Genomic DNA, 26,337 nt, shown 5'->3' on the forward strand with positions numbered 1-26,337 from the left:
GGGCACAGTGTAACTAGAGTGTTAGGAGTGGGCACAGTGTAACTAGAGCGTTAGGAGTGGGCACAGTGTAACTAGAGCGTTAGGAGTGGGCACAGTGTAACTAGTGTTAGGAGTGGGCACAGTGTAACTAGAGCGTTAGGAGTGGGCACAGTGTAACTAGAGTGTTAGGAGTGGGCACAGTGTAACTAGTGTTAGGAGTGGGCACAGTGTAACTAGAGCGTTAGGAATGGGCACAGTGTAACTAGAGTGTTAGGAGTGGGCACAGTGTAACTAGTGTTAGGAGTGGGTACAGTGTAACTAGAGCGTTAGGAGTGGGCACAGTGTAACTAGAGTGTTAGGAGTGGGCACAGTGTAACTAGAGCATTAGGAGTGGGCACAGTGTAACTAGAGTGTTAGGAGTGGGCACAGTGTAACTAGAGCGTTAGGAGTGGGCACAGTGTAACTAGAGCGTTAGGAGTGGGCACAGTGTAACTAGAGCGTTAGGAGTGGGCACAGTGTAACTACAGCGTTAGGCATGGGCACAGTGTAACTAGTGTTAGGAGTGGGCACAGTGTAACTAGAGCGTTAGGAGTGGGCACAATGTAACTAGAGCGTTAGGAGTGGGCACAGTGTAACTAGAGTGTTAGGAGTGGGCACAGTGTAACTAGTGTTAGGAGTGGGCACAGTGTAACTAGAGCGTTAGGAGTGGGTACAGTGTAACTAGAGCGTTAGGAATGGGCACAGTGTAACTAGAGCGTTAGGAGTATAACAATGATGACACAAGAATTCAAGGGTCCGAGTCACAACCTTAGGAAAAGCTCCTGTCATCCTCCACATGCTGAGGAAGGTGTTTAAAAACAACCCCAAAGGTCACATGTAGTAAACAGCAGAACGTGAAGCAGGTTACTCTGGCTACACCCGGCACACGCGAAACACGTTGTGAAGTGAAAAAGAAATCACCTTATCCAGGGAATTGCTCTTCTCGGGGTTCCTGTCGGGAAGGCTGCTGCCCGAGTCTGTGCTGATGAGAGACCCTCTTGACTCGGCGTTTCTCACACTGTTGATGTTGGGGGTTGAGGCTGTATATGGAGACGCTAAGTGGAAATTAAAGCAAGACCCAGTTTTGGTCAGACAGCATAAAATACAGATAAGACAGTCTCAAGAGGAACTGCTTTCGTGGCTAGCGTTTTTCTGCAAGGACATGACTTGAGAGTGGTATTAAATTATTTCATCTTTGAAAAACATTCATTTTAATTTTGTGTGTGTTTGTCTGCATGTATGTCTGTACACAGTGTGTGTCAAGTGCCTGTGGGGCCAGAAGAGGGGCAGATGTCCTGGTACTGGAGTGACAGTTGTGAGCGGACTGTGGGTGCTGGGAACTGAACCTAGGTCCTCTGCAAGAGCAGCAGGTACTCTGAACCACTGAGCTAGCTCTCCAGTCTGTCGCTTACATCACCTTTTGAAAACCCAGGCCATTATAGAGTGAGATAAAAATAACCTTCCATATGAAACACGGTTAATTCACTTACTAGAAGCTACCTTCGCTTGCTCAGACTAAAGCAGCATACATTATTTCAGAATAGGATTCAAAAACAAAAAAGGATAAATTAAATCCAACCAAAACAATTCATCAAAAAGTAAACTATATCATAAACCTACAGTGTGCAACCTGTCTGCTGAGCTGCCTCAGGAAATTCTCAGGAAGTGCAATAGGACATCTAAAAATTTTAAGGACCCACAGTGACACTTGACACTGGCCAGAGACTGCACTTCAACAGAGGACCCTGCTTTGCTTCCTCTGCTGATGTCACAGCTTCCTGCAGCCGGGATTTGGTACTTTGGTCTTTTGCTATGGTAAAAAGCAAGTTTTGGACAATGTGAAGCAGGAAGTGAACAATCTGGTTCTGAAGTATGGAAACCAAGTGTCCGTAAGGTATAAACAACCCACTAATACCAGTCTGATGTCACTAAAATGAAATCAAAGTATTTTTTCCTTGAATTTATGCACACTGTTTTTGAAAGGCCTACTAAGTTGCAGGGATGTAATAAGTACTATTTGTTTTTAAGGCCTGCGTAGACAACACTGTACACAGAGAATAAATTCTGATAAACAATGTTACTAGTTTTGACTTGAAGATACCATGAAAAATTATGACAGTTAGATCCACCCTTAATCTGTAAACTGAAAATATTTGGCAATATCTGCTGTAAATAGGGGAAGGAAGGAAATCTCACTTGGAAATTAAATTTTCACATGTATGAAACAACAGTATTTGAAGGTAGAAACTGGCCTCCACCTGGGAACTGTGGAGATTCTCCTAAGGTAAGGATTAGCTTCCTGCTTAGATAAGATTAAATAAATTATACACCAAAAATGACTTTTTGGACTTGGCATCCTGGGAACCAACAGGCCTTTAGCAGAAAGGCCAGATTTTGCAGATGGCATTAGAGGAGACTCTTGGCACTGTGCTTAGCAGCTGTGGGAACATGGTGCTGAAGATCCAAGCCAAAAATACCGCTACTGCAAAGGCAACAGGCCAGGGCAGACTTCAGTAGGAAAATGGGCTCACACAGGCTGAGACTCCTAAGATGGATGGATGGATGGATGGATGGATGGATGGATGGATGGATGGATGGATGGATGGGTGGATGGGTGGGTGGGTGGGTGGATGGATGGAGACGGACAGATGAATAAGCCATGCTCAGTTTTTCTAAGTCTCTTGGCTGTCATAATTTTAAATTTCATTGCTAATGGCCTGAGTCCATCACCTCTTGGAAAACCTGGAGTTGACCTTGGTGACTAAAGACGGTGTGTAACGCACATGTAAACCCTTCTCCCTTCCTGGCATCCACTGTAAAGTACATGCAAGGCTGCATGACTCAGCACTGCAGACTGTCACAGGAATGAGTGACAACCTCATGAAGAAATTATAACACCTTTTCTATAGGGAGAGAAAGGAAATGCATGCTATGGCCACATGGTAATTATACTTCTCTTCAAACAATCATAGCTCACAGTGGAGGCAGGACACGGAGGTCAGGGGAAAGGGGTCAAGAAATGGACACTACACCTACCATTCTCGGATTTCCAAACCGGATTCCAATTTCAGGTCTAATTTAAGGCAAACAGATGCAAATGTAATAACTCAAAACGAGCACACTTATTTAGTTCTCACAATGTATGTGTGCTCGCACATGTATGCAGGTGCATGTGTGTTTGTGTCCTCACCAAGGGAATCACTTTAGTTTTTTACATATCCAAGTATTTTTTAAAAAACTATTTTTATTACTGCACATTTATTTCAGACATTAATACAGTGATGTCACTTGCATAGGGATTGACTTCAAAGATTATTTTTTTTTATGCATATGGCTGTTTTGGCTGCCATACACAGAGGCCAGAAGAGGGCGTTAGATTCTCTGGAAATGAAGTTACAGACAGCCATCGGCACTGGGGACAAAACCCAGGTCCTCCGCAAGAACAAGTGCTCCTCACCACTGAGCAATCTCTCCAGCCCACAGGGAATGGGTTTTAAAACCTTAACAACATATGACTAAAATAAAATTCGGTTCTTCTCTCTTCCATTTGTACAGAGCAGGTGGGAGGGAAATGTGAATCTAAGAGGGGCTGGCCTCGAAAGTGGGAGGAAGCTCAGAGTGATTTTTATCCAGGAATCAGTTCTAGGATTCCCATACTCTGAAGACATCTAAGGGACTTGTTCTCGGGGTGCTCGGTAACGTGACTTCTTCACAGTTTGCAGAAGGATAAACCCCAGGACTACAGTCATCTGGAGGCTCCTTCCTAAGCCGCAGCTGCTGTAGCATCCAGAACAAAACCCAAACCTAGCAGCAAACCTGGTTCCCATGTGGCTTCCCCAAGATGTTTCTACAAAGAATAAGGATCAGTGCTGTTAGACGGGAGGAAGTACAGAGAAAGCTGCTGTGGTCACCTTCTGAAAAGGTGGATTTGGGTCTGGAAGTTCAATAAGAACGAAAAGAGACAGATCAGTCAAAAGCCCCTTTCATAACCGCACCACGTATGTACAGCAGAACAGGTCCATTGCCATTCGGGTCATGCTAAGGATACCCAGTACCTCCTTGCGACCTTCCCAAGGACTCTCAAATCCTAATACTGAATTCTGAACTGGACACTGTGAATTCTGAGTAAGAGAGAATCAGATGAGCCAAATAACCCCTCATTGTGGCTTGATCACTTCTACAAAGTCTGCCATGTTTCCCCTGTGGTCCTATCAAGTGCTGGTCACTTCTACAAAGTCTACCATGTTTCCCTTGTGGTCCTATCAAGTGCTGGTCACTTCTACAAAGTCTGCCATGTTTCCCTGGTGGTCCTATCAAGTGCTAGCCAGAGAGCACAGAGCATCAAGACTTCCGAACACATCAGTAGGCTTTGGACTCATCTATTTGGCCCCGAGAGTGCATTAAAAAGCATGGGTACCACAACACAGCTAAGCTAGCTGTAACAACGACAGCACATGTTTTCCATGGCAACCACCCTCCACACTGCAGCAGCTTTTTATTCCTGACAAGGATCACTCAGCTATAAGGACACAGAGGCTGCAGCAGTTAAAACACCCCAGGGGGCAACCAGGTTGCAGTGGAGCCAAGATGCAAAGCCTCACCTGTTGGAGCTAAGCTAGTGCCGGAAACACTGCAGTGAACCCTCCAAAGGTCACTCCCTGCTCACAGCAGCGGCTTAGCGCCTCGGCAGAGCAGGGCAGCAACGCGGGATTCCCCGCAACAGTGAACATTTGTGGAACACTCACCGTGGGCCTCCCTCTGCTCCCAGCATTTATCATGTATCAGAATTAATCCACAAAATCTTTCTCTCTCTATGTATATATAGAAAGGGGGGCTATAACCATGAAAGTTATCCATAAACACAAATGAGCTCAGGCCTGGGATTGGCAGTGTAGCACAGATCCAGACGTTGGCATGGGCTGTCCACTGCCAGTCGCGGTCTCCTCTCTCTACATTGTCTTCTCCGTAAGATGAGGTATTAACAGTAGAGAGGTAAGAGCACCGATTCAGGGGGCTAGTTTAGTCCTGTGACTTTAGTGGGTAAGAGGCATGTCTTTTCCTGTCCCATGAATTTGTAGCACCAATGGATGGCATAACCACTAGCCACAGTAGGATGCTTCACATATTCAAAGTGTGGTTAGCAGAGGGAGAATTAGAGGCAGAACTGGAGTGTGAACCCCCTGTTAAAATCCTTTGATTATATCTGTGTGTGCATGCATATGTATACCACTGTTTACATCATCATTATCTTCATAAAGCTGCAGCTTAATTAGTCAGACTATAAATAGGTGCATCTTCTCACAGACAGGCTTCTCTACTTGAGTCTTGATTTAGGCCATCTGTTTTCCTTCCCACGGGGCTGCTTTTCATACGGAGGAGGGAAAAAGGCACAGAACAGAAGACTTCTGAAAACCGATCTTTAGGATCAAATCCCAGCCACAAACTGCTGCCTCCTTCAGAATTACGAACAAGACTGTTACACTCATCTAGCTCACCAGCATTACAGGTAAATCTTCCTCTCCCCTCCAACCTGCAGACAGTCTGCTTCTAAAAGCATAAAGAATCCAATTCAGATTTAAAAGCCAATCAGCTGGAGAAGCATTGGACAAAAGGTAATCCAGCAGCGAGTATGGGTGTGACCCTGAGGAGAGAGAGGAGAGGGGAGGAGAGGGGAGAGCGGAGGAGAAGGGAGAGGGGAGAGGGGGGAGGGGGGAGAGGGGAGAGGAGAGAGGACAGAGGGGAGGGGAGAGGGGGAAGAGGGGAGGAGAGGGGAGAGGGGAGAAGAGGGGAGGGGTGAGAGGGGAGAGGGGAGAGGGGAGAGGAGAGAGGACAGAGGACAGAGGACAGAGGACAGAGGACAAAGGACAAAGGACAGAGGAGAGACCCTGTTTAGGATCCACAAGAATCCCCATTAGTGTCTGAGAGACTTCAGTGGTGAAACACCACAACCAGGAGAATATCCAAGGCAGAACGTCCAATTCTTAATTTACCACTAATGACTTGTGAGAGTAAAAACAGTTTGAGCGACACAGGACAAGGCCGGTAAGAGCAAGGGGCATTACCAATGCCAGAGATGGCGCCCAAGAGGTCTTTGTGCAGGCTGTGGTCCAGTGTGTTTCCCTTCTGTGGCGTCATGAGTGGATTCCCAGCTGGTATGGCAAGGGGCTCATCCTTTACAATCTGCCAAAGGGAAGAGAAGAAACTATTTGAGCTGGTTGAACAAGCTTCACAGACTGATCTTCAAGTGTGAAGACAAGACACATAACATCTGGACATGTTCAGCATCTCTAGTGGGTAGGCAGATCCACAGGGCACACAAGAGAGGAGGTGGTAGAGGGACCAGAGGAGAGCACAGAGGAGGCCAGGAATACCAAGGTGAGGAGGCAGAGCAGCCCGATTCTGGTTCCACCCATCTCTCCTCCGGCCCACACAGCTCTACCATCTTGCCCTGGTCACACTCCCATTTCTTGCCTCCCAGGACTCACTGAAGCCTTTTCTCCTGTCCTTGTAAGTCAGAGGCATGAGCTACGGTCTCTGGATGCTCAGGTGGGAACTCGCTGTCAGCGGAGAAACTGCACTAATTTTAAATATACCAAGAAGGTGGATTTTACTTTGGTGAAACCCAAAGCAAGACCTGTTCGTTTCCCCCCGGATTAGAACAAGACAGGGAGGTCACGTGCTGTCCTGAATTTCTCTGCTCAGAGAGGCACATGGAGTCAAGGATACACATGTGGACAGTGATCCAGAACAATGTCAGATCAGTGAGTGAGGCCGGGGAGGATAAAGTTTACACCATTTGAACAGAAAAGTGAATGCTACCAACCTGGATCCTCTTAGATATTATTTAAGGGTGCATAGTGTAAACAATAGCGCAGTGTGGGGATTAGAGAGGTGGTCCAGGGGTTAAGAGCCCTGGCTGTTTGCCTAAGGACCTGGTTTGATTCCCAGCACCTACGTGGTGGCACACAATCACCTGTAACTCTAGTTCCAGAGGATCCAACACCTTCTTCTGGCTTCCATGGGCACTGCACACAGATCAAGGCAAAACACCCATACACATAAAAACAAACACATATCAACCAAACAACCAGGAAATTGCCCAAGTGTGTGCCACAAAGTGGCCGGATTAACAGTGGAGTCAAGAATGGTCAATATAAGGGCAAAGGTTTCAGTGATGTCTGTAAAATCATTAGCAGATAGAGATACTGAGGCCAGGAAAAGGGCTTGAGGAAGAAAGAATACATTTTGGTTTATGAAAATTTGATATAGAAATGTATTATACAAAAATCTGATAAATTTTAATAATTAAAAATGGGCTGAGTAGATGGTTTTGGATAAAGCACTTCACGATCAAACACAAAGACTTGAGTTCAGATCCCTAGCAACTACCTAAGAGCTGGCCGTGGTGGCATGTGGCTGTGGCCAGCACTGGGGGCGGGAGCAGATCTCCAGAGCTCTCCAGGCATCCATTAGTCAGTGAGCAGCAGCAGGTTCAGTGAGAGGCCCTGTCATTTTCCCCAATAATGTGGAGAGTGACTGAGGAAGACGATGACCTCTGCCCTCTACACACACACACACACACACACACACACACACACACACACACACACACTGTGAGCACTTGCTTTTCATTACAAGTTAATATGGAAAAAGCCTTTTGCAATTGAGTTGTAGCCGGGAACTGGATGTTCATGCTTTGAAAATGTTGAATTCTAGGATGATTCCAAGAATCTTTATTTATTTTATGGGTATGACTGTTTTGCCTGCAGGTCCCATGTTCCTCTTCCTGACATCACTGACTTACAGTCTAATGAAGAGAAACAGAGCTCAAAGAGGGGGCTTTCCCAAGATGGGCATGGGGTGCGGTCAGAACCAAGGCCTACGTGAGCAGAAAGGGACAAAGGTTAGCGCTACGCCATCTTTTTGTTCCTTGATCCCTGTATTATCTTACTTGAAAATGGTATCTTTTCACATACAGATCAGATGTAAGTTAAGAGGTCAGACTGGGTGGGCCCTCAGTTCGGGACAGCGGGTGGGCTCACAAAGACGGAGCACCCTGTGCAGACTGAGGCCACGTGAGCCATGGCAGCTGCTGCCCGCGATGGCAGAAGCGAGGGACCACCGCTCCCGGCAGCCTCCCCGACTTTGTACTCTTCATGGGAGGGAACAGAACTCCACGTTCTGAGTCATGGAGTCTGCAGCACCCGGTTAGAGCAGCCCCAAGGACATGGAGCGGTGCAGTCACCGGCTCTGCTTACGTACACTGCCTGGGTTCACAGGGAAGGGCGACACGTCCCTCACGTTGATTCGCTGGACGTTTTCAATGAGCAGACCAAACAGAGGCAGGTAGAGAGTGGCTATCCTTGCCTGATGGCTCTGAAAAAAGACAGATGCGGTGAGTGTGTTCCCTGGGTCTGAGCCACGGACCGCAGAGTCCGTTACACTGGCTGTTCGGACCTTTGTCTAATTAGTGATTTCCCTTACACCACTGAAAATGAAGGACATTCTCACCCTCGAAGTGTATCTGTCATCGAAAGAATGCTTTATCAGCAGGTTCTTCAGCATGCTGATGGCAATGACGCGGACCTCCCGGAACTCCTGGAGGGCAGTGCCCACCTCCCTTAGTAACAATCCCACCAAGAAGTGGTTTCTGCAGAACTCATCCGTTAAGGAGTAGTCAAGCTGGAGATCTGAAAAGAAGAGGCACACAGTACTTAGGTTCAGGAGGGTCCAGTGTCGCCTGAGCCAACGAGGCATGCCGTCTGTCTCCACTCGGCCACCGCTGTGTGGCTACGGGGGCGAGACTCTGCCTCAGTGGGAAAACGGGTGACTCTGCAAGGTGCCTTACTCTTGACACTTCAAATTCTGTTAGGAAAACCAAACTGAAATACAAACAGCTGCCCTGGATTTTGAGTGTGGAACTGAAGTTACTACCAATTTTTAGGATTTACAACAGTGATCATATAAAAAATATGTTAATGACAAATTAAAAAATGAAGTTATTGTATTAACTACAAAAGATTGATTTTTTAAAAATAAAACCATATCACTAAAGAATTAATACATATAACTTATTCAAATGTCATTTACTTCCTGAGTTCAGCTATCCTTTCTCTGGCTATCAATGCTTGTTACAGCCCCAATAAAATCAATGTATTTTAAATGATACAGCAGCACATAACTTATTTATTCAGCTTTCATGAAACGAATACACTATTTCTGCAGTCTTTTCTAAAGTGTCCCTCTTAAACTAAAACTGGAATGCACAATGTAGCAAACCAAACCAGTAACTCATCCGCAAGCAGCATGATAAGGCTGAGAGCTCATCTGGAAAAGAGGGGGGCAGACATGAAGCCTGAGGAAAGGGGGCAATAAAAGCGATTACACATGCCCCCAAGCTGCAGAAGCACAGAGGAGGACCGAGTCAGCACACTGACACCACCATCCAACAAAGTCCTACGGACCCTCCTCTGACTTCCAAAGCCTTCCTGATAGTTCCCTTGAAGTCCCCAACACACTGGCAGAAGTCCCTACTGAGCACATCAGCAGCAAGGAAGGAGCTGTTCCTCCAGAACGATCATGTGAGGCTGCTTACTAAGGCTGGGGCTCCCCTAAATCTCTTAAGGAAGAAAATGACTTAGGTCTCACTAAGCCTGCCTTAGAGTCCAGTGCTTGACAACAGTGGACGCACAGAACTCAGTCATGGGGACCCAGCATGCAAACACAGAAAGCTCATGAAAAAGCCATGTGTCTACGCTCCTGATGCCTCCAGGGACAAGGGCTGTGAGAGCGGTGAGGTGTGATTTGGGGGTGAAGCAGGGCTTCATCTTAAGACAGCATGCCAGAGAATCTAGACACACTCAAGGAGCAGAGAATGTCTGGGGCGTGACAGCAATGTCTTCGCTCCATGGGAAACAAATGCACCCATTCATCAGAAACTGGAAACCTACAGAGACGTCTCAATGAACAGCGTATGAAGCAGCTGAGCGATCACTTGCATTCCTTTCTTTTTAAAACTGGAGGAAAATGCAAGGGCAAGCCTCTGCCCCACACCTACCTACAGGAGTGTCATTGGACTCCACAGCTGGAGAGAGAAAAGCTCATTTACAGGAGGGGAGAGCAAAACAAGAACAAATGCAGTAAATAAGACAGATTTCTGTTAAGAAAAAGAATTTAAAATGAAAACCAAGTCATGATGTCTATGTCTGGTAAACCCGGAAAAGCTTCAGATCTGCCCTTAATAAGTATGGTTGTCTCTCTGCTGAAAAGCCAGTTTCTATGTAAGATTTTATCAATGACTGTGGGAATAGAAACTTCACACACACACACACACACACACACACACACACACACACACACACACACACATACACACACCAAAACACTCATCCATGAATAAAATCAAATTAGGGGATAACATTTAAATTGATACTTTTCTTTTTACAAATGATATCGTTCTCTTTGTGAGAAGATGAACCATGTAGGGACAGATTACCTTGGTATCTCTGAATCCTGCCCTTTCCAAACGGCATCGGCAAGTTCAAAGGAATATAGTGCTCATGGTTGCACACCACACGGAGAAACTCAAACTTGTACTCAAAAAGAGTCTGCAGGAAGAAATGTTTAGACATGAGAACCTCGCTGGATGCTGTATATACGATGCTAATAAACGTATCAGAAGCAAAGTGCGTAAGCATTTAGTGCTAGCTCCTTGGCGCATGGGGACTGAATGATTGTTTCTTTATAGATGTTCGGATGGCTGCAGGATTTGTGTGAAAACCAAGAACACACTTCATTAAATGATGCCTTCAGCAGACTTTAAGGCATTTATTATTTATGTTCCTCGTGTCTACAAAGGATTTCAGGTAGCTTACAATTACACAGATTCAATACATTTAAAAAAAAGTCAGTAAGCTGGGAGGTAATAAAGATAATTCTGTCAGAAAGGCTACGTGGTTACTTCTTTGGTTTTGGTAAATGATCTGGTTAAGCCATTTTCAGTGCTGAAGAACAACTGCCATCAGGAGTGCCTACTTCTTATTTGGGGCTACTTGATCCCCAATACCTCACATTTATGCACACAAGTAAGTGCCAGTACATCCAAGAGGGGAACGAGGTGTGCCTCTAGAGGAACAAAAGACAATTCTGACGAGAATTGAGAGGAACAGGTGGGTTCCCAGATGTGAACGGGCCATCCAGACTCAAGGAACAGTGCCCGAGGGCTACGCTACCTTGGGGTCTCCAGGAGCAAAGCAGCTGATGTAGTTGTTGATCTGCTTGAAGACAAAGCCCCTGTCCATGAAGGTGAAGCATCTCTGTGGACGACACAAAGAGCCGTCAGCTGAGACCCACGGTTTGCAGAACGCTGGCTTCTGGTCAGCACTCACTGTTCCTAAGTTTATGCTTTGATGTAAGCACACACCCTCTACTTGTCAGAGCGCTTCTGTTACCACTCCTGTGGGTAGCTGCTTAGAAAGCACACCACAGCGGTGCCCTCTCCCTGGAGGTCCCACCTTGGTGCCCTCCCCCCGGAGGTCCCACCCCGGCGCCCTCCCCGGCAGGCCCCACCTTGATGAACACAGCTAGGCTGTGGTTCGCGTTCTTAGACGCCTCCGGGTTGTCTCGAAACTTCTGCGTAATGTGTGGCATCAGCATGTTCACCACAGTCTCCACCGCATGATGGTAGGAGGCTGGAAATCTCTGGTTCCGTAGTAACTGAAAGAGATCCAGAGCAAACATTTACGATGTTTTAAGTTGTAACACTTAGGGGTGGGGTTATCTCAGCTCCAAGTCCATTAAAAAACAAAACAAAACAAAACAGTTCTAATCTAGCTTGTCTGAAATTGGATGAAGTGATTCACATTCTTCCTAATGCAGTCTAGTAAGCCTGCTGAAAAGTAACTTTCCATACACTGTTTTATCAATAGTTTTGGGAATGGAAATCTCACAAGCAAAAAATTTAACCCAATTTTTAAAGTCAAATTATAGTATAGTATTTGTATTTGTATTATAAAAATGCTCAAATTCATCAACTATTTGGAACTGCTTTGACATGACAAAGAGAACCTTGGTAGTTCTTATAAATGAGGATAGAAATTCTCTCCAAGAGCTTTGGCAGGAAAAAGGACAGGAGCCTGTATTTCCTCTGAGCACCTATGATGCTAGCATTTCTCAGACACTATGATATTCTTTATTCAAAATTTAAAAAGCAACTTTGTGGTGTGTGTGTGTGTGTGTGTGTGTGTGTGTGTGTGTGTGTGTGTACATGTATACATTCTATAGCACGTGTGTGTGGAGGTCAGAGAACAACTATTAAGAGTTTTTCTGTTCTCCCACCAGGTGGGTCCCAGGGACTAAACTCAGGTCATCAGGGCTAAACGCCTTTGCTCACTGAGACATCTTGCTGGCCCTTCTCAGAGAAAGGACTGTGTAGGCTTACGCTCCAAGTATTCAAACTACACACACACACACACACACACACACACACACACACACACACACACACACACACACACACATTGACGAATGCACATGGCCAGTTTAAAGGGCACGGCAGCCTTCTGCTGCCAAGTTCACATAATGATCTGTCTTCTCATTAATGTGTACCAAAAAAGTGCTGACTACTTAGCCATCAGCTGTGTTTATTATCACACATCTTCTACCTGGCAGGCACTTGCACCTCATACTCTTCCTTACTTCCAATCCTTGTATGATCCTTATGACTCAGGCCCCGTTACAGACGGTGAGAGCGCGTAGGTAAATGCATGCTTAGGCACACAACTCAAGTGACTCCTATCCACATCTACCAGGAATCCGAAGTCTTCTGCCAGATGAGACCACACCGCTTCTTCCCTGACTCCATAAACAAAGCTACTTACAGATGAAGCAAGGAGGGAGTTCAGCTAAGCCTCCACCAACCCATCGTGGATTTAATTCCAACAGCCACAAGAACAGAGCACCTCAGCTTACAAACAAGGAAGCCAATGCCTAAGAGCTCAGTATAAAGTCCCAATTACCCCTTAACAGCCTTCCGTTTCTTCTCCCCTTCGATGACTGGACCTGTCTGAAATGCAGGGGCAGCAGCTGCCCCTAGAGACTCTATTTCCCAGTCTAACATAACAGCTGGATGTGGGCCATGTGACTAGGTTCCGTCTAATGGGCTGCACAGGGTGGCAGGTCCTCCCAGGCCATGTTCAGAGAAGCAGACTGCTTTTGTTCTTTTCTTTTCTACGCTGGAATATGCTGTGATGATGAGCCAGTTCCAACACGGTCGGAGAGGGTAACACCCGAGGCTGGATAGCCAGATGGGAGGTTGAGTTCCTGCATGACCCTGGGGGGACAAGCCGTCCTCTCCAAACCGCCTACCAGCTCGTGATTTTCCTGTCACAGTTGAACCACTGTGGTCTGGTCTGTTGTACAAGCGCCAGGATGTCACCAAGCAGGCCACACTTCGAGACTGCAGTCAGATCGGTATCTTTCTGATGTGAAACTATGCGTAATTTTATGCATTAAACACCAGACCCTGTCATGAAGATTTGAAGTGCCTATTTTTAATCATTTCAATTAACACAAGGACAGTTTTCTAAGCACACACACACTCAAGAACCCAGTGAAGTAGGATCAAGTTATATGAATACGAATTTAACCAATTCTTTAAAATCTTGCTTTGAAAAGGATTTTGTTCCTGGTGTACCAATCACTTCATGTCCTGGGACGACCACGCTGAAAGGCGATTGGCTTCTAGAACCCACACAAAAGCCAACTCACCATCAGGCAAGATTGCTTACTACCTAAGATGGCCAATCCCGGGGAAGTGGAGTCCCAAGAAACGCTGCTGTCTTTCATTGCTGGGCTGACTCAACAGCTACAAACCCAGGGAAAATGTTTTATAAAAGACCCTTGTCATGGACGGGAAACACATTAACGAATATTATCACCAAAAATGGGACTATCACACATATATGTTCTTGACAGCATATAACAGTACTAGCTATGAAGTATCCCTGCCAGAAAGAATATCAAACCAAGTGTCTAAATTTTAGCTGCAAGCATGTAGGTAACGTAGGAGCCATATCACATAACATTGTGGGATAACAACTGGCCAGTCCTAGAACTCAGGAAATTCTGCTGGACAAATACCACAGTTTGTTTGTTTGTTTGTTTGTTTAGCACACACACTGCACTGAAAACAGAGAGGAGACAGTTTGAGAATTAAAGAAAAAAAGCAAAACACAAAATCAAACCAACCCCCTGCCCCCAAATCCGAGAAGCACATCAGCTAAATGCGGTGTACTTGGGCCTTATTTACATTCCGACTCAGCCAAGCCAACTGTAAAACGATGTTTTGGGGACACCTGCGGGAAAGCTGAATACAGTACGGTGTTAGAGGTTAACGGAGGCTAATTCTGTCTCAGAGTCATGCAGTAGTGATATCTTTTAAAAAGCCTTCCCTGTCAGAGATTGCGAGGGCGGGCGCCAAAAGCAGGAGCTGCAGACATGTCGCTGACTGCTCAAGCTGAACCGTTGGTCACATTAAATGTATCACGCCACCCTCTCCACTCTGTGTTCAGATGAATCTCTGCCGTGAGTTTATAGTTTCACAAGTGCTGATGCACGATGGACGATTTACATGTCAACCCATCAGTAACGCCGTCACCAGTCACACTGCAAGGGTCACTCGGGGCCTCTGAAAGCTGTGGGACACCCTCCTGGCAGCCACAAACAGCCGGAGTAAGGAATTCTGTTTTGACAATAAAACAAACTAAGGCCTTTTTTATGTGGTAAGACGCACATTTGGAGGCTGTAAAAGTAATAATGACCTAGGTAATTAGATGCTTTTATGGAGATCACTATAAAGTGAACTGAAAGGGAAAATAAAATCTAGGATAATGGGGCCGGCGTGCAGAGTGGGAATATACAAGAACAGCTCCAAGGGGAGAGTCCGAGACACAGACTTCTCAGGCAAGCAGAATCTCACTCCTCAGCCACAGCCTGGCACAAGTGTCTCCACTTCTCTGTCTCCTATGCCCCAGGCACGGCCACACGTTGCCCGAGGGGATTACAGTTGTGAGCCATCACGTGGCTGCTGGGAATCGGGCAGGGGCCCTCTGCAGGAGCGGCAAGTGCTCTTAACCAACCGGCGAGCAGTCTCTCCAGCCCCCGGGCTTCATTTAGTCGGTTTTGCTTTGTAGTCCAAGCTAGACTTGAACTCTGACTTCCCCGGGGCTGGGATTATAGTCATGCACCACGACACTCGGTTAAATTCAGACTGTCCAAGTGCAGAGTCTGGCAAGTTCTGACGGACGAACGAGTTGCGTAACCAGCGCGATCAAGGAGCCAGCCCAGTTCTCCCAGGCCCACTCCTCCATGCCTAGGTCCTAACGGTGGGCGTCATTTTCTATCCCTAAATCTTTCCTTTCCTAGATTGTCTTAAATGTAAATGAACCCATCTGTGTAACATTTGGGGTCTGAATTTTACTTCAATACTCCTAAGAGTTGCGCATAGTTTTGCAAGAATAAGCAGTTGGGTTTTTGTTATTAATACTAAGTGGTATTCTGTCATACTGCATCACCAACTACTTGCCTACCCATTTCCCATCGCATGGGCGTTTGGGTTGTTTCCAGGTTTTAGCTGTCGTGAAGAAAGCTGCTGTGCACCTTCATGCACAGGTCTTTGTGTGGCTGGGTGCTTTCGTTCCCTTTCATCAAAACCTAGAAGGGAATGGCTGGGCTGGAGGAATAGCTCCAGCTTACCGTCCTAGGTCATTCATTACACTATTCACATTGCTGAGTGTGACCTGATGCCTCTGCCTACGACGCATTCTCCTTCCCCTAAGTGTGGCATCCTTCAAGGTCCAAAGTTCACCTCCATGTCCGCCTTTGCTTGCTTGGCTCCCACACACACCTTCCTACACCCTGTTTTCATTGTCCTGACTGGGTAGCTCCTTTTCCAACCACCGCGGCGGCTTCAGGGTGGAGGATGTGCCCTCGCCCTTTATGGTTTTCTCCTGCATTCCACATCTGACAAACAGCTACTCACAGACCCGGGGGCTGGAAGCTGGGTGGTGACATTCTGTCTGCCACACAGGCACAGGGGTGCTCAGGTTTGCTTTAGGGAAAGCCCAAACAATCTACTTGTTTAGTGCACTTTCAAAATAAAAACTCTTGCCTTGCATGAAGGCTAAGCAACAGCACTTAGGACATACATGCTTCCTACCTCTGTGGGCTTTCCACACTCTCTTCTTGAGGACACCTGTGGGATGTCAGGACTTGGTTTGACACAGCGTGGGAGGAAGAGGTGGGAAGCAAGTGTGAAGGAATTACAGTTACTAAACATAAGTGAAAGAAGTTCCCAAAACATCGCCCACGAATGCAGAGTCAGAGAACTTCCCAGCAGGCCCTGCTGCCATGAGTTTTACACCTTCCTCAAAAACTCAGTGTGAATTCCAAGCACCTGCCTCCTCTGATGGCCCTGAGTTGGGCTCAGTCACACGCACTGGACCCTCTGATTTCCTGAGTCGGGCTCAGCCACACACACTGGACCCTCTGATTTCCTGAGTCAGGCTCAGCCACACACACTGGATCCTCTGACTCCCTGAGTTAAGCTCAGTCACACGCACTGGACCTCTGACTCCCTGCGTCGGGCTCAGGCACGCACGGCATCAGAAGCTAGAGGTCCACCTTCTGGAGCTGCTTTCAGTGCCAGTTCAGGGAACGCTTCAAATGTAGCTGACAGATGGGGACTGGAAGGTGTCCCAAAGAAAGCAAAATGGTTTCCACATTAATGCTTCCATGCCAATATGTGCGGGAGCATCACCCATCCACCGTTAGGATGTGCACAGCTGTACACTGAAGGTGTCCCCACAGCTCTTCACACTAGATCCCCAAAAGTAACAACAAAGCTGCATCAGCTCCCATCCCAGCCCAAGGCCCAGGGGTGCAGGATGCGGGATGAATGGGTACCTCAGGAAGACTCACCAAGGAGGAAAGCAAAGTCTGCAATAGAAAGATATCCGAATAAATTCAGGATATTTAGATAAACATATAAAAACTCAAGAGGATTTGACCCAAGAAGGAAATCATGAATGATAAAAGAACTTGTTCCCTAAACTAAGAACATATGTGTGTGTGATGTGTATGATGTGTGTGGTGTGTATATGTATGTATGTGCTGTGTGTTGTGTGTAATGTGTATATATGTGATGTGTGTGGTGTATGTGGGGTGTATGTGGGAGTGTGAGATGTGTGTGGTGTGTATGTATGTATGTGTGTGATGTATGTGGTATGTGTGGTGTGGTGTGTGTGATATGTGTGGTACAGTGTGTGTCTGTGCTGTATGTGTATATGTGTAATGTGTATGGTGTGTGTGATATGTATGTATGCGTGCTGTGTGTGTGTGTGTGTGGTATGTCGTGTGTGCTGTGTGTGTGTATGTGTGTGTGTGGTGTGTGGTGTGTGTGTGTGTGTGTGTGTGTGTGTGTGTGTGCATGCATGTGCGTGCACAGCACTTGCAGCAGCTTCGTGTCAGGAGGCCTAGATGGACAGGCAGCCTGTGGGAAGCAGGAGGGCACCTCTAGCACAAGCAGGCGGGGCTAAAATGGAAGATCCTTTAGAGTGTCGGGAGGGGCTCCTGAGTCTCCTTCAGAGTCAGCTCCACTGGGGCTCCACTCTAGAGACGGAGCTCTTACAGGCTGGGGCCAGGACTGGATAGGGAATCGGGCTGTTCACCACCCTCTAAACATCGTTGCAGGACTAAGACCACGGAGGTAGGAAAAGACTGAAACTCCAAAGACAGACAAAGCATTTCTTAGAGCAGAGGTGGGGGAGCCTGTAAGGCTGGAAGGGGCGGAGCCCCTCACGGGGCTGCTTTCTCCAGCAGTTCTGGGCTCCACGAAGCCACGTGATCTGGAAAGATGATTCCAAGGCTTAGTGACCACCAAGGTCCCTGCACATGCTCCACCTAAACTCCTTTATTTTTGTAACACTGAAGGGTTATCTGCTGAGCAAAACAGGTACACTTAAAAGATAGTCAAGTCACAATGTCCTCTGAAGTGATCTTATTTATCTAGGATTAAAACATAAAAATTATCCCAGGGCTTTTTTTGTAGGTTGAACTACACTCCCAAATTCATATCTTGAAGATGAGTTTTTTTCCCTAGGTGCTTGCTCATGCGTTTTCCCTGGCACCACCACCACTCCCCACCCCTGCGTAGGCATGTGTGTGCCTTAACCTGACCGCGGAGGTCAAGGGACAACCTCAGGCATTGGCCCTCATTGGCCCTCACCTTCCATCTTGTTTGAGACAAGGTCTCACTACAGCAGTACTGGGATTACAGAAACGTGCAACCCAGCCTGGCTCTCCAGAGACATGGACTCAGGTCCCACGCTTCCATATCCACGGAATCATCAGCTCAGCCCATATGCTGAGGTTGTAGCACTCCAGAAACATCCCAGTGGGGGACTGTGTTTGGAGCCAGGGTCTTAAGGAGAAACTAAGGCAAAATGATGTCATCAGGGTGGGCATAATCCAAAGTGACAGGTGTCATCACAGAACATAAACCTCTGCAGGCGAAGCAACGATCCATAAGCAGAGTAGAGACCTCAGAGAGGTCAACCTCACGGTTGGAGGAAGCTAGAACTTCCAGCTTCTGAACTCTGAGGAAGTAAATGTCTACTATCTGATCCGGGGCCACAATGGAAAATCCGCAGGCTAGAATCCTGTTGCACTTATGATATGTTTGACTGAAAAATAATATAATCAAATGGTATGTGTAAGAGCACACGTTTGGCTGCATACTGCTTGATTCTTCCTTGGCAGCATGATTTGGCATGAATTTAGAGGGTGCACATCTCTGTGCAAGGCAAGCAACACCCCCCTCCATCTGGCGTCTTCCTGTGCACTAAATATCAAAATCTTTAGGTTGGACTGAAACAGGAAAAACAAACAAATAAAGAGACCAACTGGCGAGGATCAATGCCTGCTCAGCAGGTGAGGTATGTCTGCAGGTTCCGGGCCACCAACCTTCTGCTCAGCAAAATCTGGTGGCCCTTGCTGTGGGAACCCATTCTGGGGTTCCTCGTGGCTTTACCCAGCAGGTCTGCACTGAGTGCAGGGGTCTGAGATGGTCTGCACTTGGCTGTGCTGGGGGAGGGGGTCTTTTGCTCCACCCCTTGGCGTCTCTATAAAAACCCTGGGCCAGAGACAGTCCGGGCCCGTTGGAATAGGTTCCAGGCCCTCTCGAGGCTATCCTTTATTTTCTATCTGTTTATCTCCACAAGATTCTCCGCTATAAATCCTTCTATCTAATATTTCCTGCTGCTTGCACTCAAGAAAACTCTGGGGAACTGTGGGGGTGGTGGGTAAACGCCCCACACCTTGCCTAGGATTCCTCTGAGGAACCAGAGCCCTTGAGCCAAAAGGCCAAGGTCTTGAGCCTCTGATGTCCCCTCTCAGGGCTTTCTCACAGCACACGCATCCGAAGGGCACATGCACCCCCATCACATGCGGCCCCACATCCCAACGCTCGCACAAGCTTCTCCTGCTCCCAGTCACACCCTCGGCTGCACCAGGACAACTGTCACAGGATGGCTCCCAACTCCTGCCTCAGAAGCAGCTCCTTCCACTCACTAAAGAGAGTGACAATGTCAGTGCGTGTCCTACATCAGGACTCCATAGAAGCTGCCGTGAGCCTCGGAGAGCCACATCCTAAACCAGCTGGAGACAAGACCAACTGTTTGGGGATGAGCCTCATGGGAACCAAGGCACACAGTCACAGAAACACACATACCCAGTACCCAAGAAGGAGCACTGAAGGAGGGGGAAATTTAAGACTACGTATATCTGCCCCAAAGAGAAGGAACATATCAGCGCCTGTTATTTGGTTCTGGAGGATAGGTGGCTGGTGAGATGCAACCATCTGTAGACAGAAATATCCACCACGGTTAAGACACCTAATAAACACCAGATGATGGCATTTTACATTAATGCTTAATTGGTCCCAATTCAAAAAGCTTGAAGATTTCTAAGCTAGTCAAAGAAAAAGATGTAATTTTCTTTGGATTTAATAACCTCGTAAGCAGCCAGGAACCAAGGCCTTGGAGCTGGATATTTGCCAAACTTGGTCCTTCTGCTCATTAACTGCAGGATTGAGCAAATAATTCAAACATTCTAGCCTCAGTTTCTTTATGTAAAAACTGTACTCCCCTCACAGGACTGTTGTGAAGCCAAAATGTTTTACTGACTGTACAGCACATCAAATAATCCTGGGAGTCCCTGGTGCACAGAAAACATAAATAGGTGTGACCTGTCAACCCCGTGAAAGCCATTTTCCCACGACAACCAGGCCCCCAACGGAGTCACCCACCTTCACTTTGCTGTTTTCTATCAAATGCTGAGCCATGGACTTTATCAGCACATCGAAGAAAAACCATGAGTACTGCAAGAAAAGAAGAAAACACAAAATGACGCACTGTTAGGAAAGAGGTGACCTCTCCTACACTGACAGTATTAGCAAAGACAAGCAAGTGTCGACCTTAAAACACACCACACCTCTGGCAGACACTCATAGATCCGGGGCGGGTGGCAGACGTCTGCTCCTTGTGCACACACAGCACATAGCCGGCCCCTGGGAGACGGAGCACCTCTCCAGCAAGAGGCACTGGTCATTCACGGTCTCTCCTCTGTCAACCTCCTGCTTAGTGACACGGTTTTTGCCATCTTTATCCGTGTCCCCCTCTGACTTCAAACAGGGACAATGTGACTTTGAATATGCTAATTCATTCTTTACGGCTCTCATCTGAGACCCAACTCGCAAACTGGGACTTGGAGAACTAACTCTGGTCTGCTGTGGGATAATGCTTTTGTACACTGATTTAATAAAACACTGACTGGCCAGTAGCCAGGCAGGAAGTATAGGCAGGATAAGCAGACAAGGAGAATTCTTGAGAAAGGCTGAGTCAGGAGACGCCAGCCCACCATCCAGGGAGCAGCATGTAATGGTACACAGGTAAAGCCACAGAACACGTGGCAACACATAGATTAACAGAAATGGGCTGAGTTTAAGTGTAAGAGCTAGTCAGTAGTTAGCCTGAGCTAATGGCTGAGTAGTTTTAATTAATATAAGCCTCGGTGTGTTTACTTGGATCTGAGCGGCTGTGGCCCAGGCGGGACACAGGAAAACCTTCAGCTACATTGGTCACTCAGATTTAACAGTGTTGTTGGTGGTAACTGTCTATCAACGCACACAAATAGGCTTAGCTGATTAGGCTATGAAATTTAACTTTTTTTTCCCTACATTTTTATATTTTTATTTAATAATATATAAAGTTATTTATATATTAAATGAATATATTTAAGAGAGAGTTTCAGCTCATGCTGATCACAACTCATCATGTAAGGAAGGATGTCTCTGATCCCCCTGACTGTTTCCCCAATTCTGAGATCATGGGTGTGAGCCACCACACCTGGTTTTCATTAATTGGTTTTTGAAAATAGTTAATTAGTAAAAATTAAAAAAAAAAAATTCCCAGATACAGTTCATGTTAACCAGGCTGGTCTCAAAATTGTGCACTCAAGGGACCTACAGGGTTTGGAAAGAGCCATGTTCCCCACTGGCTCACGCATTAACACTTGGTCTCCAGTTAGTGGTGCTGTTTGGGGACAGTATGGCATCTTGAGGAAGTGTGGCCTTGCTGGAGGCAGTATGCCACTGGATGTGAGCTTTGAGGGCTTACAGCCTTGCCTCACTGCCAGCTCGCCTCTCTCTCTCTCCCTCTCTCTCTCTCTCTGTCTCTCTCTCCCCCCCCCCTCTCCCCCCCTCTCTCTCTCCCTCCCTCTCTCTCTCTCTCTCTCTCTCCCCCTCCCTCCCTCCCTCTCTCTCTCTCCCTCTCTCTCTCCCCCTCCCTCTCTCTCTCTCTCTGCTTTGTGTTTGCAGCTGACGATGTGATCACTCAGATCCCCATCCCGTTGCCTACGGCTGCGCCTCCCTCACCCCCTCACCAAATGTGCTCTAACCACCTGAAACTGAAAGCTGAAATAAACTTTCCTCATTAAGTTGCCTCTGGTCATGGTGTTTATCACAGCATCAGAAGACTGACTAATACATGATCCTTCCTGCTTAGACTCCCAGTAGCTGGGACCACAGGCATGTGCCAACCATGGCTAGCTCTCAATTTACTTAACTGCAACATGAAAGTTATATACATTATCAGTGCAACATTTAATGCTTTGGTATGTTTAACTCAGATTAAATATATCCAAATTAAACATTTTTTTTTCATTTCTTTATGGTGAAAACTTTCAAAATTCTTCCTCCTAGAAACAAAAGGAATGCACACACAGAACACTGCCACTTTCTGTTCTCACGGTTCTGTGCAGCAGTACTGGGGAGCTTCTTGTCCTAAGCAGCTCTCAGTACCCATTAGCCCCTCATTAGCCCCAGGGACCTCACGCGTGCCACACAGGCATCCCTATCCCTTGGAGATCGGCGCTAACCCCGAAGAGCCAGGCTGGCTGTCCCAACGTTACCTTCAGAAGTTTGTTGCTGGTAAGGAAATCAGCGGAAGGCTTGAGAATGGTGGTCATGGATTTGGTCAGCTCCTCGTGCACCGTCTTATATTCAGATGTGATATACGGCTCGGCCTTATAGGCAAACTTTAAAGAAAAAGAGAGAAAGAGACTTTACTCACTGGTTCTTTCAAGTTGAGGGGCAGAAAGCTTGTGAGGCCTCTGAGAACAGAGATCGGGACTGAGGTGCACATTCAAGGGTGGGAGAAGGGATGGAAACGAAGGTGGGAAGGGTGATCGTCATGTGACAGAGAGCGTGTCTAAGATGTCTCTAGCAATCCATCTGAAACATGGCAACTGTACACGTCAGCAGTTCAGAGCTCACCTAGCACACAATTCATCAGTAATGGGACCTTCTAGAAACATGTCACAGGACAGACTAACAGGTCCCGGAGAATCCAAAGTACCACACAGCCAAAGTTCACATATCACAGGATGTGTAACTTTTTAGAATGGTGTTTGTCACTACGCTCATTTAATACTACATATCAAGAACCTCTTGCTGTTTATCACAACAATACCTCATGCTGTTCCACACAGCCTTTGGATTTGATTGTGGCCAGAGTTAACCTTCCATTCTCAAAAGTAACAGGGACGCTGGGGATTTTAGGTGGTTTAAAAAGGTATATAAAGATTGCCAATGTATAAGATGTCTGCGCAAGATCACTTAAAACAATTCTTGTTTCATTCCCCTGAGAGTTGAGCTACATTCATCTTTTTAAAAGATAAAATTAGGTAAATGAAGGAATGGCTGCCTCTTTTCTAGTTCCTCCTTGTCCAGGTACAAGCCTTGGCAGCGGAGACCAGAGAGAATACATAGGTATTAAATTCCGAATGCACCCCTTAAATGACAAGTCTTGTTAGAAAGAAGTCTTTGGAAGGAAACTTGGAGAGCCACAGCTGTAAATGATCGTAGCAGCTTGACTTATGTGTTTATTTATTTTACATACCTTAACATATGACCTCAAGTGGCTCTCCAATCCTTCCTCATGGCACTGGGCAACCACATGAATAATGACCCTACACACCACAGGGATGAATAAAGCAATGAGTAGTGATGTGGAAATGGGAACATTTCATTATCTTCACAGCAGAACAAGGGTGACGCCATTGCACTCAGCAAACAAGCAGACAAGGAGTCAGACGGGTGCCTCCGTGCGAGGTTAAAAGACATCGCTCCAGCATAATGACCATCACATACTAGCATCCCAGGTAGGCTCCAGGTGTGGATGGACTGAAGGGAAGAAGAGTATGGATGCATCCATCCATCCATCCATCCATCCATCCATCCATCCATCCATCCATCCATCCTTCCATCCACCCATCCTTCCATCCATCCATCCATCCTTCCATCCATCCATCCTTCCATCCATCCATCCATCCATCCATCCATCCATCCATCCATCCTTCCTTCCATCCTTCCATCCACCCATCCTTCCATCCATCCATCCTTCCTTCCATCCATCCATCCATCCTTCCATTCATCCATCCTTCCTTCCTTCCTTCCTTCCATCCATCCATCCATCCTTCCATCCATCCATCCATCCATCCATCCATCCATCCATCCATCCATCCTTCCTTCCACCCATCCTTCCATCCATCCATCCTCTCCCTTACCGAGTCACATTAACGGCAACCTCCTCCTGAGTGGCTCTGGTGAGGACTCGGAACAGCTGGTTTAGGATGGTGGGCAGGAAAGCGATCATCACATGGCCTTCCATTGCGTGCAGACTCTACACACAGGGAACGGTGAGACACGTGTTACATTTTTTAAAATCTATTTCATTTCAGTTATTCTCTTTGAGATGGAGGTCTTGCTACATAACCCAGGCTGAACTGGAATTCACGGCTGCCAATGACCGTCACATCTCAGCCTCCCAAGCGCCTGTGTCAACAGGTGCATGCCACCACACCCCACTGGCTTATCAAGGCAATGTCCACTTCATTTCAAATGAGCACGGAAGCACTCCCTCTAAAATACATGGGAAGCTGAGGGCAAGCAGAATGGCATTCAAGGATGCCTGTGTCCTAAACTGCAGGCTCCGTGAAGATGCTCCACAGTGAGGGGGAAGAAGGACCATTAACTAGTTGTCCTTAACAGGGCGTCTACAGTGGACCAGTGTAATTACAAAAGGTCTTTAAAGCGCAGAGAGGCAGAAGAGGAATCACGAGGGGCTGTGACCAAGAAGAATGGTCAGGCAGCCATAGCTGTCTCTGAAGTGGAGGAAGTGGAGGAGAAGCTAACGGTCATAATGTCCCGTGTGTTCATTTTTAAATATGTAGGCCGTTTTCTCTGGATCAGACCTAATATAAGTCCCTACTCCATTTCTTGCATCTTATTTTGTCCTACACCTGGAATGCCACTTAGTGACTCTGTATTCAAAGCACTCTTCTACAATCCTTCTGTACTGACGTCCCCCCTGTCCTGCTGTCAATGCTACACAGTGGCTCCAGGAACACACCTAACTCCCGCAGACAGCTGGGTCAGGCTCGCTGTCTTACCTCTGTCTACCCAGGAGGCTGCCATCAAGTGAGTATTAAGTTCTCTAAGGGTCAGGACTGTTGGGATTTGAGTGTGTCCTCCACAAAGCTTGTGATAGAAACTAATCCTCAATGCAAAATCAAGAAGAGATAGGGTCCAAGGAGAGGTGATCAGACCATGGGGGCTCAACCTTGAGGAATGGATCACGGAGACTGCTAGAGTGGGTTCCTTAGAAAATGATGAGTTTGTCTCCTCCTCCTCCTGTCTACCACCCAGCTCTTGCCTTGATCCTCTCATAGCCCTCTGCACTATGAGAAAAATACATTTCTGTTCTTTAGGATGATCCAGCTTCAGGTATTCTGCTACAGTAGCACCAAACAGGCTAAGCTGGGACAGCGTCTCCTGTGCTTAGCAGCTGGTAAACATCCAGCAAAGGTCTGTCAGGTGAGCACAGGGACGAGCATGCATGCAGGAACAGAGCTATTTCCGAGTTCACTCTGGTCCCCTATCTACAGACACTCAAAGCCACCACTGTGAGAGCATCCAGGTAGGAGCATCTTCACACAAGCTTACAAGGGGCAGTAAGCAACAATACCCACCACCAACAGGGAAACCCAATTTATTTCCAAAGCCACTTTAAAAAGGGACTAAGAAAGCCACCTGGTACCTTTAGGTATTTTACAAGTTCATTCCCTGAGGCTTGGGCTCCAGATTCCGTTTTCTGACAGTACTGGAAAAAATTATGTAAATGCTGATCCTGAGGGGCAGAGAAGGAGAAGAACGTCTGTTAGTATATGCTTCTAGAAACAGGAGAATCCTGCTTCAGGGAACAAACCCGAATGGCATATATTTATGCCTCTGTGTGCGTGTGCGTGCGCGTGTGCGTGCGCGTGCGTGTGCGTGTGCGTGTGTGTGTGTGTGTGTGTGTGTGTGTGTGTGTATGCATTTCTGTGCATCTGAGTACATGTGTGTAGGGCTGCACACACTAGTGTGTATGAAGAGGATGGAAGAGGAATTGGGAGTCCTCCTCTATCGCTCTGCCTAGCCCTTTGAGGCAGGATCTCTCTTCATTGAACACAGAGCTGGGAGGCAGCAGGCCCTAGTACCCCCATGTCTCTGATACCCTTGGAAGTAGGGGGATGGGCATGGGTGAGATGCTTGGCTTGTTTGTTCCATGGGATCTGAACTCTGACCTTCATGATTTTGTACTGGGTGCCCTTTACCACGGAGTCATCATGAACGCTCTTTAAGATTATAAAATTGACCATGTACAA

At 46.9% G+C, this 26,337-nt stretch overlaps 1 protein-coding gene across 23 annotated transcripts in view; it reads right to left on the reverse strand.

The window, feature by feature from the left end:
- The window catches only part of Dock9 (dedicator of cytokinesis 9), a 279,931-nt gene that overhangs the window by 70,489 nt on the left and 183,105 nt on the right, over positions 1-26,337 (reverse strand). For all 23 annotated transcript variants that reach the window (XM_076545581.1, XM_076545587.1, XM_076545586.1 and 20 more), the window contains exons 23-34: positions 25,731-25,820; positions 24,199-24,314; positions 23,532-23,601; positions 22,543-22,668; positions 20,381-20,452; positions 11,587-11,733; positions 11,250-11,333; positions 10,514-10,625; positions 8,530-8,708; positions 8,281-8,394; positions 6,081-6,198; positions 940-1,073 (exon numbers count right to left, since the gene is read on the reverse strand). In XM_076545581.1, coding sequence (XP_076401696.1) covers positions 940-1,073; positions 6,081-6,198; positions 8,281-8,394; positions 8,530-8,708; positions 10,514-10,625; positions 11,250-11,333; positions 11,587-11,733; positions 20,381-20,452; positions 22,543-22,668; positions 23,532-23,601; positions 24,199-24,314; positions 25,731-25,820 — 1,362 coding nt within the window. The remainder of the gene's footprint in view (positions 1-939; positions 1,074-6,080; positions 6,199-8,280; positions 8,395-8,529; positions 8,709-10,513; positions 10,626-11,249; positions 11,334-11,586; positions 11,734-20,380; positions 20,453-22,542; positions 22,669-23,531; positions 23,602-24,198; positions 24,315-25,730; positions 25,821-26,337) is intronic.

Source organism: Peromyscus maniculatus, chromosome 9, assembly GCF_049852395.1.
Source record: "Peromyscus maniculatus bairdii isolate BWxNUB_F1_BW_parent chromosome 9, HU_Pman_BW_mat_3.1, whole genome shotgun sequence".
Classification (NCBI taxonomy): Eukaryota; Metazoa; Chordata; class Mammalia; order Rodentia; family Cricetidae; genus Peromyscus; species Peromyscus maniculatus.